General features: G+C 41.4%; 1 protein-coding gene across 1 annotated transcript in view; it reads right to left on the bottom strand.

Moving 5' to 3' along the window:
• The window catches only part of GAB2 (GRB2 associated binding protein 2), a 174,967-nt gene that overhangs the window by 50,677 nt on the left and 109,667 nt on the right, over window positions 1-14,623 (bottom strand). Inside the window, exon 2 of the mRNA XM_030835962.3 lies at window positions 2,893-3,193. Within this exon, the coding sequence (XP_030691822.1) occupies window positions 2,893-3,193 (301 nt within the window). The remainder of the gene's footprint in view (window positions 1-2,892; window positions 3,194-14,623) is intronic.

Below are 14,623 nucleotides of genomic sequence, written 5' to 3' on the forward strand. Positions count from 1 at the left end.
GTTATTATGAATAGCGTTTCTATGAACATTCGTCTATAAATTTTTGTGTGAACATATTTTCATTTCTCTTGAGTATATGCCTAGGAGTGGAATTGCTGGATCATAGGTTTAAGGTTTTAAAAAACTGACACACTGTGTTCTCCAGTAGCTGTACCATTTTACTTTCCCACCAGCAATGTATGAGGTGGAATGTATGGGCAATGTATGTTTCTCCACATTCTTGCCAACAGTTATCATTGTCCATATATTGATTGCAGCCATCCTAGTGGGTGTGAAGTGCTAGTGGTATTGCTTTGCATCTTCCTAATGATTAATGATGTTCAACATCTTTCCATGGGCTTACTGGTCATTTGTACATCTTCTCTGGAGAAATGTCTATTCAGATCCTTCGCCCAATTTTAAATGAGGTCATTTGTCTTTTTCTTGTTGTTATTGAGTTGTAAGAATTCTTCTTATATTCTAGATACTAGACCCTCATCAGATATGATTTGGAAATAATTCCTCCCATTCTATAGGAGGAATCTCTTAACACTATTGATTCCTCAGCCCTAAGCCAGATCTACTGAATTAGTACCTGTAAGTTAGATAAAAGTTTTTAGGGTGATTCTGATGAGGCACCAGGTTTGTGGACAAATAATCCAGACCAGAGCTTCTCAAACTTTAACGTGCATACAAATCACCTAGGGATCTTAATAAAATGTGGATTCTGAGGGAAATAGAAAAATTCACTAGAATACCACAGTAATAATGGTTGTAAGCACGATCCACTGATAAATGCTAAAATTAGTGCACAAAAGTTTAAGGAGAATTGGATATTTGCACATGATTAAAGTATTTCCTCCAAACTATTTATTAATTACAAAAGCAAAGATAGTAGTTTTACAGTGGAGGAACTTGGCAGATACTACCTTAATCAAGTGATCAAGGTTAACATGACCAGTAATAAGACGTATTGACACCATGTGCCCCCTGATACAATGTGCAGAAAAAGGCACATCACCTCTGTGGAAGTCTCCCCAAAACTTCAATCTAATCATGAGAAAACACCAAATGGAGGGACATTCTACAAAATACCTAACCAGTACTTTTTTTTTTTTTTTTTTTTTGCAGTACGCAGGCCTCTCACTGTTGCGGCCTCTCCCGCTACGGAGCACAGGCTCCGGACATGCAGGCTCAGTGGCCATGGCTCACGGGCCCAGCCACTCTGTGGCATGTGGGATCCTCCCGGACCAGGGCACGAACCCGTGTCCCCTGCATCGGCAGGCGGACTCTCAACCACTGCACCACCAGGGAAGCCCCCTAACCAGTACGCTTTAAAAGTGTCAAGGTCAAACAAGACAAGACAGACTGAGGAACTGTCATCACAGATTGGAGGAGCCCTGGAGACAGAACCACCAAATCTAATGTGCTATCCTGGATTGAATCCTGAACAGAATAAAGACACTGGTGAAAAACAGGTGAAATCCCAATACACTGCAGTGAATAGTACTGTACCAATCAATGTTAACTGCTCAGTTTTGACCACTATACCTGGTTAAGCAAGATGTTAACATCAGGGAAAGCTGAATGAAAGACATATGGGAACTTGCTGTACAATTTTTGCAACTCTTCTGTAATTGTAACATTATTTCAGAATAAGAAGTTTTAAAGATATGCAGATTCTGATTCTGTAAGTCTGGGTGGAAGCCTTCTGCATTTCTAACAAGTTCCCAGGAGAGGTTGACGCTGCTGGTCCACAAACCCCACTCTGAGCAGCAAGAATCTAAACCAGCGGTTCTCAAACTTAACTGTGCATCAGATCACCTGGCAGGCTGATCAAAACACAGATTGCTGGGCTCCACGCCCAGAGTTTCTGATTCAGTAAGTCTGGAGTGGGGCCCAAGAATTTGCATTTCTAACAGATTCCCAGATGAGGACGATGTTGCTGATGAGCTAGGAATGGTTTTTGTTTTAAAGGGCTGTAAAAAATTTAGAAAACAGGTATATGAATCAGAGACTGTATGAGGCCTTCATTTATGTGCAGAAAACGGATGCTGAGCCCCAGACCCTTGCTACTTAGAATGAAGTTTTCAAAAGACACTAATGCCTAGGTCCCACCCCTGAGGTTCTTGGTTAACTGATTTGATACGGGTCCTTGGCATCAGCATTTAAAAAATGTTCTTCTACTTCTGATATGTAACCAGGCTCAGGAAACTACTAATTTAGGGTCTCCATCTGCCTCAAAAAAACCCTACTCCTCAATCATCCCAGAGTTGAGGATGAGCCCCAACAAATGTCAAAGAGCGTTTCTGCAATTTAAAACTTTTATTTTGAAAAGTTGAGCTACCTTTTTTTTTTGAAGGTTAACAAAACCCAACACAAATCAGAATTTCCCCCTCTTGACTGTCCCTTCCCAAGTAAATATAATGAACACTGGATTATACATCAATAATAATCACAAGGGGTCCCAAACCTCCCCCTGCCAAAAAAAAGTGGCAAGGATAACTGTGCAGGATGGTCTGAAATAGATGGCAGGAACGGACAGAGATGCATCAGAGAAGGGATAAAGGTGTGAGTTGCCCATGGGATGGCTGACAGTTAACAGGGCACAAAGAGCTAGAGAGCTGAGCTGATGGTGAAGAAACACCATCAAGTACCTCGAGCTTCATCATAACCCCAACATATCTGTTTCCCACTTGAGCATATGTAGTTCTAGGAGGCCCTCTATATTTGGCTACCCCTTCACACTCTTACCCTTTGCCTACTACTCCTCTGCCCCAGAGGAAAGCCTTTAGCTACAGGTTGTTCTCCTGGTTCAAGGAATATGAGGGCCATCATCCTAGCCCCAGCTGCCCAGCCCCTCCCAGGAAGTGCCTGGCCCCTTCTGAGAAAGATCCGTGTTTGTTCCCATACCTGTGCTCTCCTCAGCCTGATTGAAGCCACAGATCTGGCAGATGCTCTGGACCCACTTATTCATGTCCTCCTCCGTCTCGGCCACCAGGTAAAAGGTGCGCTCGCTGGTCTTGATGTCAAACACAAAACTATCCTGCAGCTCCTTCTTGTTGAAGGTCAGGCCTGCATCCACCTGCTCGCAGAAGTTCAGGTTGATGATGCGCAGGGGCTTCTTGGAGTGATCATTCTTGTAGTATTCCAGAACATCTGGGTCACCGCTCATCCGCCCACTCCGCAGGATAAACCAGCGTTTCTTCCAGGCCTGAACAGGAAGGAGTAAGAAGAGGGTGGAAAGTCATTAGTTACTTCAAAGCTTTTCACAGGTCCTCAGATGTCACCAGGTTAAGGGTGGGGACTGTTGCACCTGCAGGCTGAGCACGGAGCCTCTATCTCCGTTTCTTATTTCCCCAGAGTTTCAAAAATGAAGGATGACTAGAATGCGTGTTAGTGCAGCATTTCACTATGGAAACAGGGTCTTATCACTATGAGAAGAGATGTGGCATTCCCACTTTTTAGGTCAGGAAATCTGATGAGGACTAAAACACTTTAGAGCAATTATTCCATTAAGGTAGAATACAGACTCAGATGCACCTTTTAGTCAGGGTGGGACTTGCAAAACTGTAACATCTCAGTTTATGGATGGGGTCCCCCAATAAGACATGGTGAGTTGAAGCAACAATGTCACACACAGCAAGTAGCAGAGAAACAAGTTTCCTAACTTTCAGTACACTGTGCTTTTTACCAAATCATGATGCCTTGGAAAAATCACATAGAAACCCTTCTAAAACTTCTCTGAAGCATAACTTCAGGATTTCCCCATCTCATTCACTGCTATATCCCTAGTACTTATAATAGAGCCCTGCACACACTAAGTACTCAATATACATTACTGAATGAATAAACTCCTCACATCCTGTCATACTATAGAATTTAACACTAGATTACATATTCCCTGATGTTGTCTTCTACGTTCCATCTCTTCAATGAGACTGAGTAATCTGTGAGCAGACACCACACAAAGTGGTAGAAAGACATCACATATAAAACAGAGGCTTGGGTTGAGTCTATGCTTTACCACTGACTTAATGTGTGATTTTTAGATAAAGTCATTTACTTCTTTGGATCCTGCTTCATCTATAGCATGAGAGTCAACATCACCACTGCCTGTCCTACCTACCTTATAGGGTTTATACTATGCAAACACACACAAAGCACTATGTGTACAACCCTAAAGCACTGCAAATGCCAAGGATCAGACCGTCATCACAATTCGTTACATCCTACTGGGACCTTCACTCCGTTAATCCTGCCACCTTGCACTCTCACCTTCTATCCCTGTCCTCACTTCCTTCCCTACCTAACTTGCTCCTGTGATCCATCATTATCATCATTCCCTTGCTTTTTTTCTCCATTTCTCTCCTTTATCTGGGAAACCACAACCCCTGGCTAAGTCTAATGCTCATCCTACTCTGCCTGTTCCCATTCAGCTGTATGTCGTTGGAGAAAATCATACAACTACGTTGGCTGCTCTCACTTTAAATTCAAGTGAGCCCTTATGCTGCCTGACAGTCCTATTACATTTACCTGGTCCATGATTTTCTCTTGCTCTTTGGCAACAGTCTTTGAACTTCTCTCTCTTTATTTTTTAATTTTATTTTTAAAATTTATTTATTTATTTATTTATTTATTTATTTTGGTTACATTGGGTCCTCGTTGTTGCACATGGGCTTTCTCTAGTTGCGGCGAGCAAGGGCTACTCTTCGTTGCAGTGTGCGGGCTTCTCATTGAGGTGGCTTCTCTTGTTGCGGAGCACAGGCTCTAGGCGCGTGGGCTCAGTAGTTGTGGCTCGCGGGCTCTAGAGCGCAGGCTCAGTAGTTGTCAGGCACGGGCTTAGTTGTTCCACGGCATGTGGGATCCTCCCGGACCAGGGCTCAAACCCATGTCCCCTGCATTGGCAGGCGGATCCTTAACCGCTGCGCCACCAGGGAAGCCCCGAACTTCCCTCTCTTTAAACCTCCAACACCTCTACTCTTTGGTATGAGAAAATACAAGCAAGCAAAAGAGAATCTACACATGTTCCATCACCAAATTTACCAATCTGTCTGCATTTGTAGCAACGTAGTTTGTTACTAGGGAGCATGGACAGTTCACCCAGTCTAAGGCCAACCTTCTTCCACTTGAGCATCCCCTCTCACCTACATGTGGGCATCACTGTATCTCTGGAATCACTGCATTTTCCCTCCCTCCTAGGATCATTCCCATCAGGACCCCAACTTCTCCCAACCAAGCAAAAAAACGAGAAGCTTGACTTGATCCCACATTCCCTTCCAGCAATGGCCCAGTTTTCTGCTCCTCTGTACAGTAAAACCTCAAAGAGTTTTCTATAGTACTAATCATTGTTTCCTCTCCTCCCATTCTTTTCTTGGAAGCAGTCTAATCAGCCTTCCCCCGGCTCCCCCCACCCCCCACTAAAATAACTCAACAGAGGTCTTAAAGACTGCAACATTTGCATTTCACTTGATCTCTCAGCAACATCTGATAACAGTTTATTATTCCATTCTCTTCGAAGCACCTTCTTCACTTGGCTTCAGTGCTCACTCAGTGCTAGTTCCTTCTCATCTCCCTGATCTCTAAATGTTAGAACGCCCCAGTGCTCGGTTCTCAGACTCTTCTCTTTCTATACCCACTTCCTAGGTTATTTTATTCCACTTTACAGCTTTGCAAGGCATCTAACTGCTGCAATTCCTAAATTTATATCTCCAACCCAGACCAGTCTATTGAACTCTAGAGTCTTACATTCAACTCCTCACTAATAGGCATCTCAAACTTAAGGTGCTCAAAACTGAGCTCTTGACGTCCTCCAAGCCTGTTCTTCCTGCAATCTTTCCCATCTCAGTTACAAGCAGCTCCAGCCTTCCAGTTGCTCAGACCAAAAATCTTGATGTCATCATCAACTCCTTTCTTTCCCATTCCACATCTAACCCAACAGCAGATCCTGTCGGTCCAAACAGTTCAAAATACATCTACGACCTGGTCACTTCTCCACACCTCCACTGTTAACTCACTTGATTGAATCCACCATTTGGTCGTCTTCCTGCTTCTATGCTTTCATCCTGCAATCTATTCTCAACACGGGTGCTGATGCAAATCAGAGCATGCCACTTCTCTGCACCAAGTCTCCACTGGCTTTCTGTCTCACTCAGAGTAAAAGCCAAAGTCCTCACAATGGCCAGTGGGCCTAGTATGACAGTCCCTCATCCCACAGCTCTCCTTACCTCCTGCCACTCTCCACCTTGCCCGTTCTGCTCTTGCCACACTGGCCACACAATCCTGCCTCGGGGTCTTTGCTCTGGTTGTTCCCCCTGCCTGGAATACTCCTGCCCCAGACAGTCCCATTGCTTATTGTTTCCTTCAAGTCACTATTCAAGTGTCACATTACTGGACAGACTGTTTTCCTGACCACCCAACCCTCACACTCTCCTGCTTACTCTGCTATACTGATCTCACTAGCACTTACGCCACCTAAAACAGCACATTTTTGTTGATTCTACCCACCGCCCAGGATGTAAACTCCGAGAGGGCAGGGATTGGTTCTTTTTATCCCATGCTGCATCCTCAGTGTTTAGAATAGTGCCTGGCACAGAGGTGGTTATCAATAAGTATGTATTGGACTAATTAATGAATCATTTTCTTACATGAACTCCTTACAGAATCTAGAAGGTCATGGGGATATAACTGGTACCTGATGAGCCATGGTGGAAGTGAAGGTTAAGGTATAGGATAGAGCTGAGGAAATAAATATAAGTATCATCTACTATAGTCACCTAAAATCTTGCCCAGGCCACTACTTACAGAACTCTGTGTGCATCTGTGTGTGTGTGTGCAGGCATATAATGAAAGTGTGTGGGTAGCAAGGTGCATTTTTAAAAGGTATTGAAGCTTGTGTTTCAGTTGATGTATCCCCCTTGAGTGCTTGTCTCTGTAGAAAGAGCTGCCTTCAAATCACTGGTGTGCAGGTGCGAGCATAAACACACACGCAGACACTCTCATAAACAAGAAAAAGGTGTTTGCTACAGATAACATCGGAGCCTGTCAGGTTCCGCTCGCAAGAAGTGGTGCAGGCTGATAAGTGGCTGTCTACAAAATGCTGATAAATGTATGACAGAGCAGGCAAAGCCACCTAGTCTAGTTCCAAATTCACATCGCTCTTCTGCCACAACACTCTCTGCTCCAACTTCACGTATGTGTTTTTGGGGGAACCATACAATTCAGAACAAGTACAAGCAACTCCAAAGAGTCTAGCTCCAAAGACAACTTCTCTGATCCCCTCAGCTGAAATGGACCTCTATTTCCTCTGAACCATCATAATACTTTTAATGTACTTTTCACGTCATGTCATTTTTCTTTTTCACAACATATTACAGATATTTTAGTATTTGTTGTTTCTTCCCAAGCAGACGATGAGTAAAATCTCCTCCTATTCCTCTTTCAATCTTCATGGTAGGCATTTACTAAGCAAGGCTCTTTCTCACTGAACCTCTCTTATCTCCCTGGTCTCATTTATGTTTCCTTCCTGCCATCCATCCATCCATCCATCCAACAAATATTTATTTAGTGCTTACTATGCTACAGGCATCATCCCAGATGCTGAGGATACAGCATGAATTCCTGGTCTTACAGAAATTACAGGTGCATAACAGGTTACTTATTATTCTCCAAATGTGCCACATAATTGCATGACTTCATGTCTGCGCACAAGCTGACGTTTCTTCCTAGAATGCCTTTCACCTCACTTCATCTATCCGGAAAATTCCTATATTTTCTTAGTGTCAGGTTAAATATCACTTCTCCTGGAAGGCCTTTACTAACTTCCCATAGAGCTGGTGCTCCTGTCTCTTGTTCCCTTAATAACCCGTGCTTTCTGTGGCATTTCTTCACTCATCTTGGACATTTCAATTGCTCATATGTCTTCCTCCCCTTTAAGCTCCGAGCACCTTGATGTTCGGGTCCTGTGTGGCCAACAGTTACTCGGCAGAGTACTTAGCCTATAATGGGAACTCAGTAAAGACCTGTTGATTTTTTTTTCCATTCAATCAGTGTATTCATTTATTCAAACTAATAAATGCAATTTAAAAAGTTAAGTGAGTTTTCACAGTAGAAAGTAGGAAAGGAGGACAAAAAAGAGGATTATAGAAAAGAGAATAAGATAAAGGTATGCTGTGGATTCTCTATGACGTGAGTTTTTCAGCATCTTGTTCCCTTCATTTTGATGAGTGCAGGACCCTGTAATTAATATTTATAAAGGAGTCTGGGCACTTCAGCTTGAAAGTACCCCATGATATAGAAATGAAAAATTACTGCTGGAGTACTGACACGTAATGCAAGGAGAATACAGGAACTTGAGTCCTGAATATGTTCTTAAGGGGAAAGCTTCTTCAGGACTGTTCTTACATCTGTACAAAATCTCCTACAAAAAGTAACTCAAAATGGATCACGGACTTAAATGTAAAATACAAACAGAATTCAGCAAGATATAAAAAGAATTATATAACATGACCAAGTGGAGTTTATTCCAAAGATGTGAAATTGATTCAATATTAAAAAAAATCAATCAATGTAATCAACTACAGTAATAAGCTAAAGGAGAAAAACCACATGGTCCTATCAATCAATGCAAAAAAACATATGACACATTTCAACACCCATTCATGATAAAAACTCAAAAAAATAGGAAGAGAGGGGGAACTTCCTCAATCTGATAAAGCGCATCAACAGAAGACCAACACCAACATTACACTTTATATGGAAAGGCTGAATGCTTTCCCCCTGAGATCAGGAACAAGGCAAGGATGTCTGCTCTCACCACTTATTCAACATAGTGCTGAAGTTCTAGTCAGGGAAATAAAGCAAGAAATGGATATAAAAGGCATAGAGATTGATGGATGTAGAGGGCATTATGCTAAGTGAAATAAGTCGGAGAAAGACAAATACTGCACGGTATCACTTATGTGTGGAATCTAAAATCAAACAAACTAGTGAATGTAACAAAAAGGAAACAGACTCACAGATATAGAGAACAAACTAGTGGTAACCAGTTGGGAGAGGGAAGGGGGTAGGGGCAAGATAGGAGGCAGGGATTAAGAGGTATAAGCTATTACATATAAAGTAAATAAGCTACAAGGATATACTGTACAACACAGTGAGTATAGCCAATATTTTATAATAACTATAAATGGAGCATAACCTTTAAAAATTGTGAAGCATTAGGTTGTACACCTGTATCTTATATAATACTGTACATTAACTGTATCTCAATTTTTAAAAAGGCATACAGATTGAAAAGGAAGAAAAAAATTGTCCCTATTTGGATGACATGATTGTCCACATAGAAAATCCCAAGGAATTTAGGAAAAAACTCCTGGGACAAATAAGTGAGTCTGGCAAGGTCACAAAATACAGGAGTACCTCACTGTATTGCATGTTGCTATATTATGCTTTGTGGACATTGCATATTATACAAATTGAAGGTTTATGGCAACCCTCTGTCAAGCAAATCTATTGGCACCATTTTTCCAACAGCATTTGCTCACTTTGTGTCTCTGTGTCACGTTTTGGTAATTCTTGCACTATTTCAAACTCTTTCATTATGATTATATTTGTTATGGTGATCTGTGATCAGTGATCTGATGAAGGCTCAGATGATGGTTAGCATTTTTTAGCAATATTTTTAAATTAAGGTATTACATAGTTTTTTAGACATAATGCTATTGCACACCAATAGACTACAGTATGGTGTAAACATAACCTTTATATACACCAGGAAACCAAAAAGTTCATATGACTCGCTTTATTGCAGTATTTGCTTTACTGTAGTGGTCTGGAATTAAACTTGCAATATCTCCAAGGTATGCCTGACAAGATGAACATGCAAAAACTGATTTGCTCATGTATACTAGCAAATAAACACATGGGCATAGAAAATAAAAACACAATGCCATTTATAATCATTTTTTTAAAAATGAAAGAAGTGTGAATCTAACAAAACATGTTCAGGACACGTATGCTGAAAACTATATAATGTTGATAAAAGAAATTTTAAAAAACCTACATGGAAAGGCACACCATGTTCATGGATTGGAAGACACAACATAGTACATTTCTCCAAATTGATGTTCAGATTTAACACAATTTCTATCTATCAAAATCCCAGCAAGGCAGGCTTCCCTGGTGGCACAGTGGTTGAGAGTCCACCTGCCGATGCAGGGGACACGGGTTCGTGCCCCGGTCTGGGAAGATCCCACATGCCGCGGAGCGGCTAGGCCTGTGAGCCATGGCCGCTGAGCCTGCGTGTCCGGAGCCTGTGCTCCGCAACGGGAGAGGCCACAACAGTGAGAGGCCCGCGTACCACAAAAAAAAAAAAAAAAAAAAAAAAATCCCAGCAAGGGTTTTTACAAATGTAGACAAAATTATTCTAAAACATATATGGAAAGGCAAAGAAAGTACAATAGCTAAAACAACTTTGAAAAAGAAGATAAAAGTGGGGAAACAAGTCCACTAGATTTCAATAATTATTGTATAGCTACAGAAATCAAGACCACGTGATACTGGCAAAGGGACATACACATAGGAACAATGGAATAAAACAGGAAACCCAGAAATAGACCTACCCAAATATGCTCAACTGATTTCTGACCAAGGTGAAAAAGCAATTTAGTGGAGGAAAGACGGCCTTTTCAACAAATGGTGCTGAAGCAACTGGGCATCCATGGGGGGGGAAATGAACATCAATCTAAGCCTCACACCTTATACAAAAATGAACTCCAAATGAATCATGGACTTAAATGTAAAGCTATAAAACATTCAGAAAAAATTGGAGGAAATCTTTAGGATCTAGGGCTAGACGAAGAGTTCTTAGACTAGACACCAAAACCATAATCCATAAAAGGAAAAATCTATAAATTAGACTTCATTAAAATTCAAAACTTTTGCTCTGCAAAAAACGGTTAACAGGCTAAAAGGATAAGCTACAGAGTGGGAGAAAATATTTGCCAACCACATATTTGACAAAGGAGAGTATGGAGAACATATAAAGAACTCCCAACACTCAATAGTTGAAAAAGGGAAACAAACCAATTAGGACATGGGCAAAAGACATGAAGAGACATTTCACTGAAGAGCATATGCAGATAGCAAATAAGCACATGAAAAGGTGTTCAATATCATTAGGCATTCGGAAAACCCAAAACCACAAAGAGAGATTATCACAGACCTATCAGAATGGTTAAAATAAAAAAAAAAATTGTAACAACGCAAAATGCTGGCAATGAGGCAGAGAAAATGGGTCACTCAAACATTGCTGGTGAGACTCTAAAATGATATAGCCACTATGGAAAACAGTTCGGCAGCTTCTTAAAAAACTAAACATGCAACTGCTATATGACTCAGCAGTTTTACTCCTGGGCGCAACCGCTATATGACTCAGCAGTTTTACTCCTGGGCATTTATCCCGGAGAAATGAAGATTCATATTCATACGAAAACTTGGAAAAGAATGTTTATTACAATAGTTCCAAACGGGAAAAATCCAGATGTCCTTCCATGGGTAAGTGGTAAATAAACTTTGGTACTTCCATACCATAGAACACTACTCAGCAATAAAAAAAGGAACAAAGTATTGACACATGCAAAATCCTGAATGAATCTCCAGAGAATTGTGCTGAATTTTGTCAGAGCCAATCCCAGAAGGTTACATAATGTGTGATCCCACTTATAGAGCATTCTTTTTTCTTGCGGTACGCGGGCCTCTCACTGTTGTGGCCTCTCCCGCTGCGGAGCACAGGCTCCGGACGCGCAGGCTCAGCGGCCATGGCTCATGGGTGCAGCTTCTCCTCGGCATGTGGGATCTTCCCGGACCGGGGCACGAACCTGTGTCCCCTGCATCAGCAGGCGGACTCTCAACCAATGCGCCACCAGGGAAGCCCTATAGAGCATTCTTGAAATGACAGAATTTAGGAATGGACAACAGATTAGTGGTTGTCAGTGGTTAAGGAGAGGGTTGGACTGGGATAGAAGTGGGTGTGGCTATAGGAGAGCAGTATGAAAGATCCTTGTGGTGATGGTAGTGATGGAAATGTTCTGGATCTTGACTGTAACAATACCAACATCTTTGTTGTGATACTGTAGCACAGTTTTGGAAGATGTTACCACTGGGGGGAAACTGGTAGAGGGTACTGGGGATCTCTATTATTTTTATGACTACATGTGAATCCAAAATTATCTCAAAATAAAAAGTTTAATTAAAAAAAACTTACCCACAAGAGAATTAGAAAGTTCACAGAAGAGAAGTAAAGATCATGGAAAGAAAGGGTCATAGTTGGCAAATGATTATAACCAGACCCAGTTGTCCTCAATCTTTCCCACTCAGGGATGGAGATGGACTCTTAAGGAATCACACGAAAATATAAATAAACTTTAGAGTTCAGACCCCTGAGCACGAGGGAACAAAAGGGAGTGAACTAAGATTCACCAGAATTTCTAAACCTACCGAGCTACCTGTCAGCTCTAGGAAATCTTCACTGTAATAGCAGACATGAGTCTCTGCCTTGGGGAAACAAACAAATAAATACGGTACCAGTCAGCTTCTCCAAATTTTCTGTGTAGTAGCCAGCCTCCAAGATAGCCCCTAATGAATCCATTTCCCAGTGTAGCCTTATGTAGTCCCCTCTCATTCAGAATAAGGATGAACAAGGGCTTCCCTGGTGGCGCAGTTGTTGAGAATCTGCCTGCTAATGCAGGGGACACGGGTTCGAGCCCTGGTCTGGGAAGATCTCACATGCCGCGGAGCAACTAGGCCCGTGAGCCACAACTACTGAGCCTGCACGTCTGGAGCCTGTGCTCCTCAACAAGAGAGGCCGCGACAGTGAGAGGCCCGTGCACCGCAATGAAGAGTGGCCCCTGCTCGCCGCAACTGGAGAAAGCCCTCGCACAGAAATGAAGACCCAACACAGCCAAAAATAAATAAATAAATAAGTGTATTAAAAAAAAAAAAAAGAATAAGGACGAACAATAGGATACTGCATAAATGAAAGTGTGTGACTTCCAAGGATAAGGCCTAAAAGACACTGCAGGTTCTTTCTTGTTCTCCTTTGGATCAGCTGCCATGTTGTAAGGACACTCAAGCAGTACTAAGGAGGAATGCACAAGGTGAAGAACTAAGGCCTCCTGACAGCTATGAAAAACAGCCATTCTTAGAAGCAGATCCGTCAGCCCCAGTCAAGATGACTGCAGCTATAGGCACTTTTGACTGCAATTTCATGAGAGACACTGAGCCAAATCCACCAAACTAAATTGCTCCTGAATTGCTGAATCACAGAAACCACATGAAATAATAAACAGTTATTGCTCTTTTAAGCCAGTAAGCTTTGGGGTCATTTGTTATCCTGCAATAAATAACTAATATATTTTACCTTCCACTACCAGGGCCATTTAGGTGTAACCAACGTCAGCCACTAGGAGGAAAGCCTTGTCTATTTAGAAGACTAAAAGCAGAGGCTAAAAGATAGACTAATAGGCCAATGGAATAGAAGAATCCTGAAACAGACCCCTACATACCTCATCACTAGATTTAAGAAAAAGGTGATACGGCAGTGCTATGGAGAAAAAAACCTGTCCTTTTGATAAGTGGCACTAGGTAAATTCAATAACCATGGGAAAAGAAAGATTCTTGATCCTATGTCACGCCACATGTGAAAAGTAATTTCAGAACACTATAAACCCAAATGTGAAAGATAAAACAGTAAAGTATTTAGAGGAAAATATGTTTCTGACTTTGGGGTAGGCAATGATTTCCCGAATATGCAAAAGGTACTAAGACAACAGAAAAAGTAATCAATTATACTACATTCAACTTAATTTCTGGTTATCAAAAGGCACCGTTAAGAGGATGAAAAGCCAAGCCAAGAAAGTGAGAAGAGATATTTGCAATACATACATCCAATGAAGGACTCATATTCAGAACACATTAAAAAAAAGTCTATAAATTAGCAAGACCACTCAATAGAAAAACGGGCAAAAGTTTAAACAGACACTACACAAAAGAAGATACCCAAATGGCGATAAACATGTAAACAGATCTCAACTTCATGACTCATTAGGAAAATGCAAATAAGTAACACTAAGACAACCACCAGAATGGTCCCAATGAAAAAGACTGACAATAGTAAGTTTGCGGAAGGATGTGGAAAAACTCTCACACCCTGTTAGGATGAATGTGAGTTGGTAAAATCACTTTGGAAAACTATGGCAGTGTTTACTAAAACTGAACATACTCACACCTCACGACCTTGTATCTACTCCTAGGTACTTACCTCAAATAACTGTGTACATATATTCACCAAAATACATGTAAAAGTATGTTTACTGCAACACCATTCATAACAGCCCATGTCACACCTGCCTTTTTGCACTCCTATTTCAAGTGCTTGTTACCTATAGTCTGGACTGTTTGCATAGCTTCCTAACCAGTTATCCTAAGTTAATACTTACAAATGATTCCAGTTTAATCTTCCAATCAGAACAAAACTCGGATCATGTCATTCCCCTTCACTATCCAAAAATTTAATGGCTCCCTATCACCTGCATAGCAATGTCCAAATCTTATGGCTTAGTTTTCTTTTTATTAAAATAAAATAATT

This window comes from Globicephala melas, chromosome 8, assembly GCF_963455315.2.
Source record: "Globicephala melas chromosome 8, mGloMel1.2, whole genome shotgun sequence".
Lineage (NCBI taxonomy): Eukaryota > Metazoa > Chordata > Mammalia > Artiodactyla > Delphinidae > Globicephala > Globicephala melas.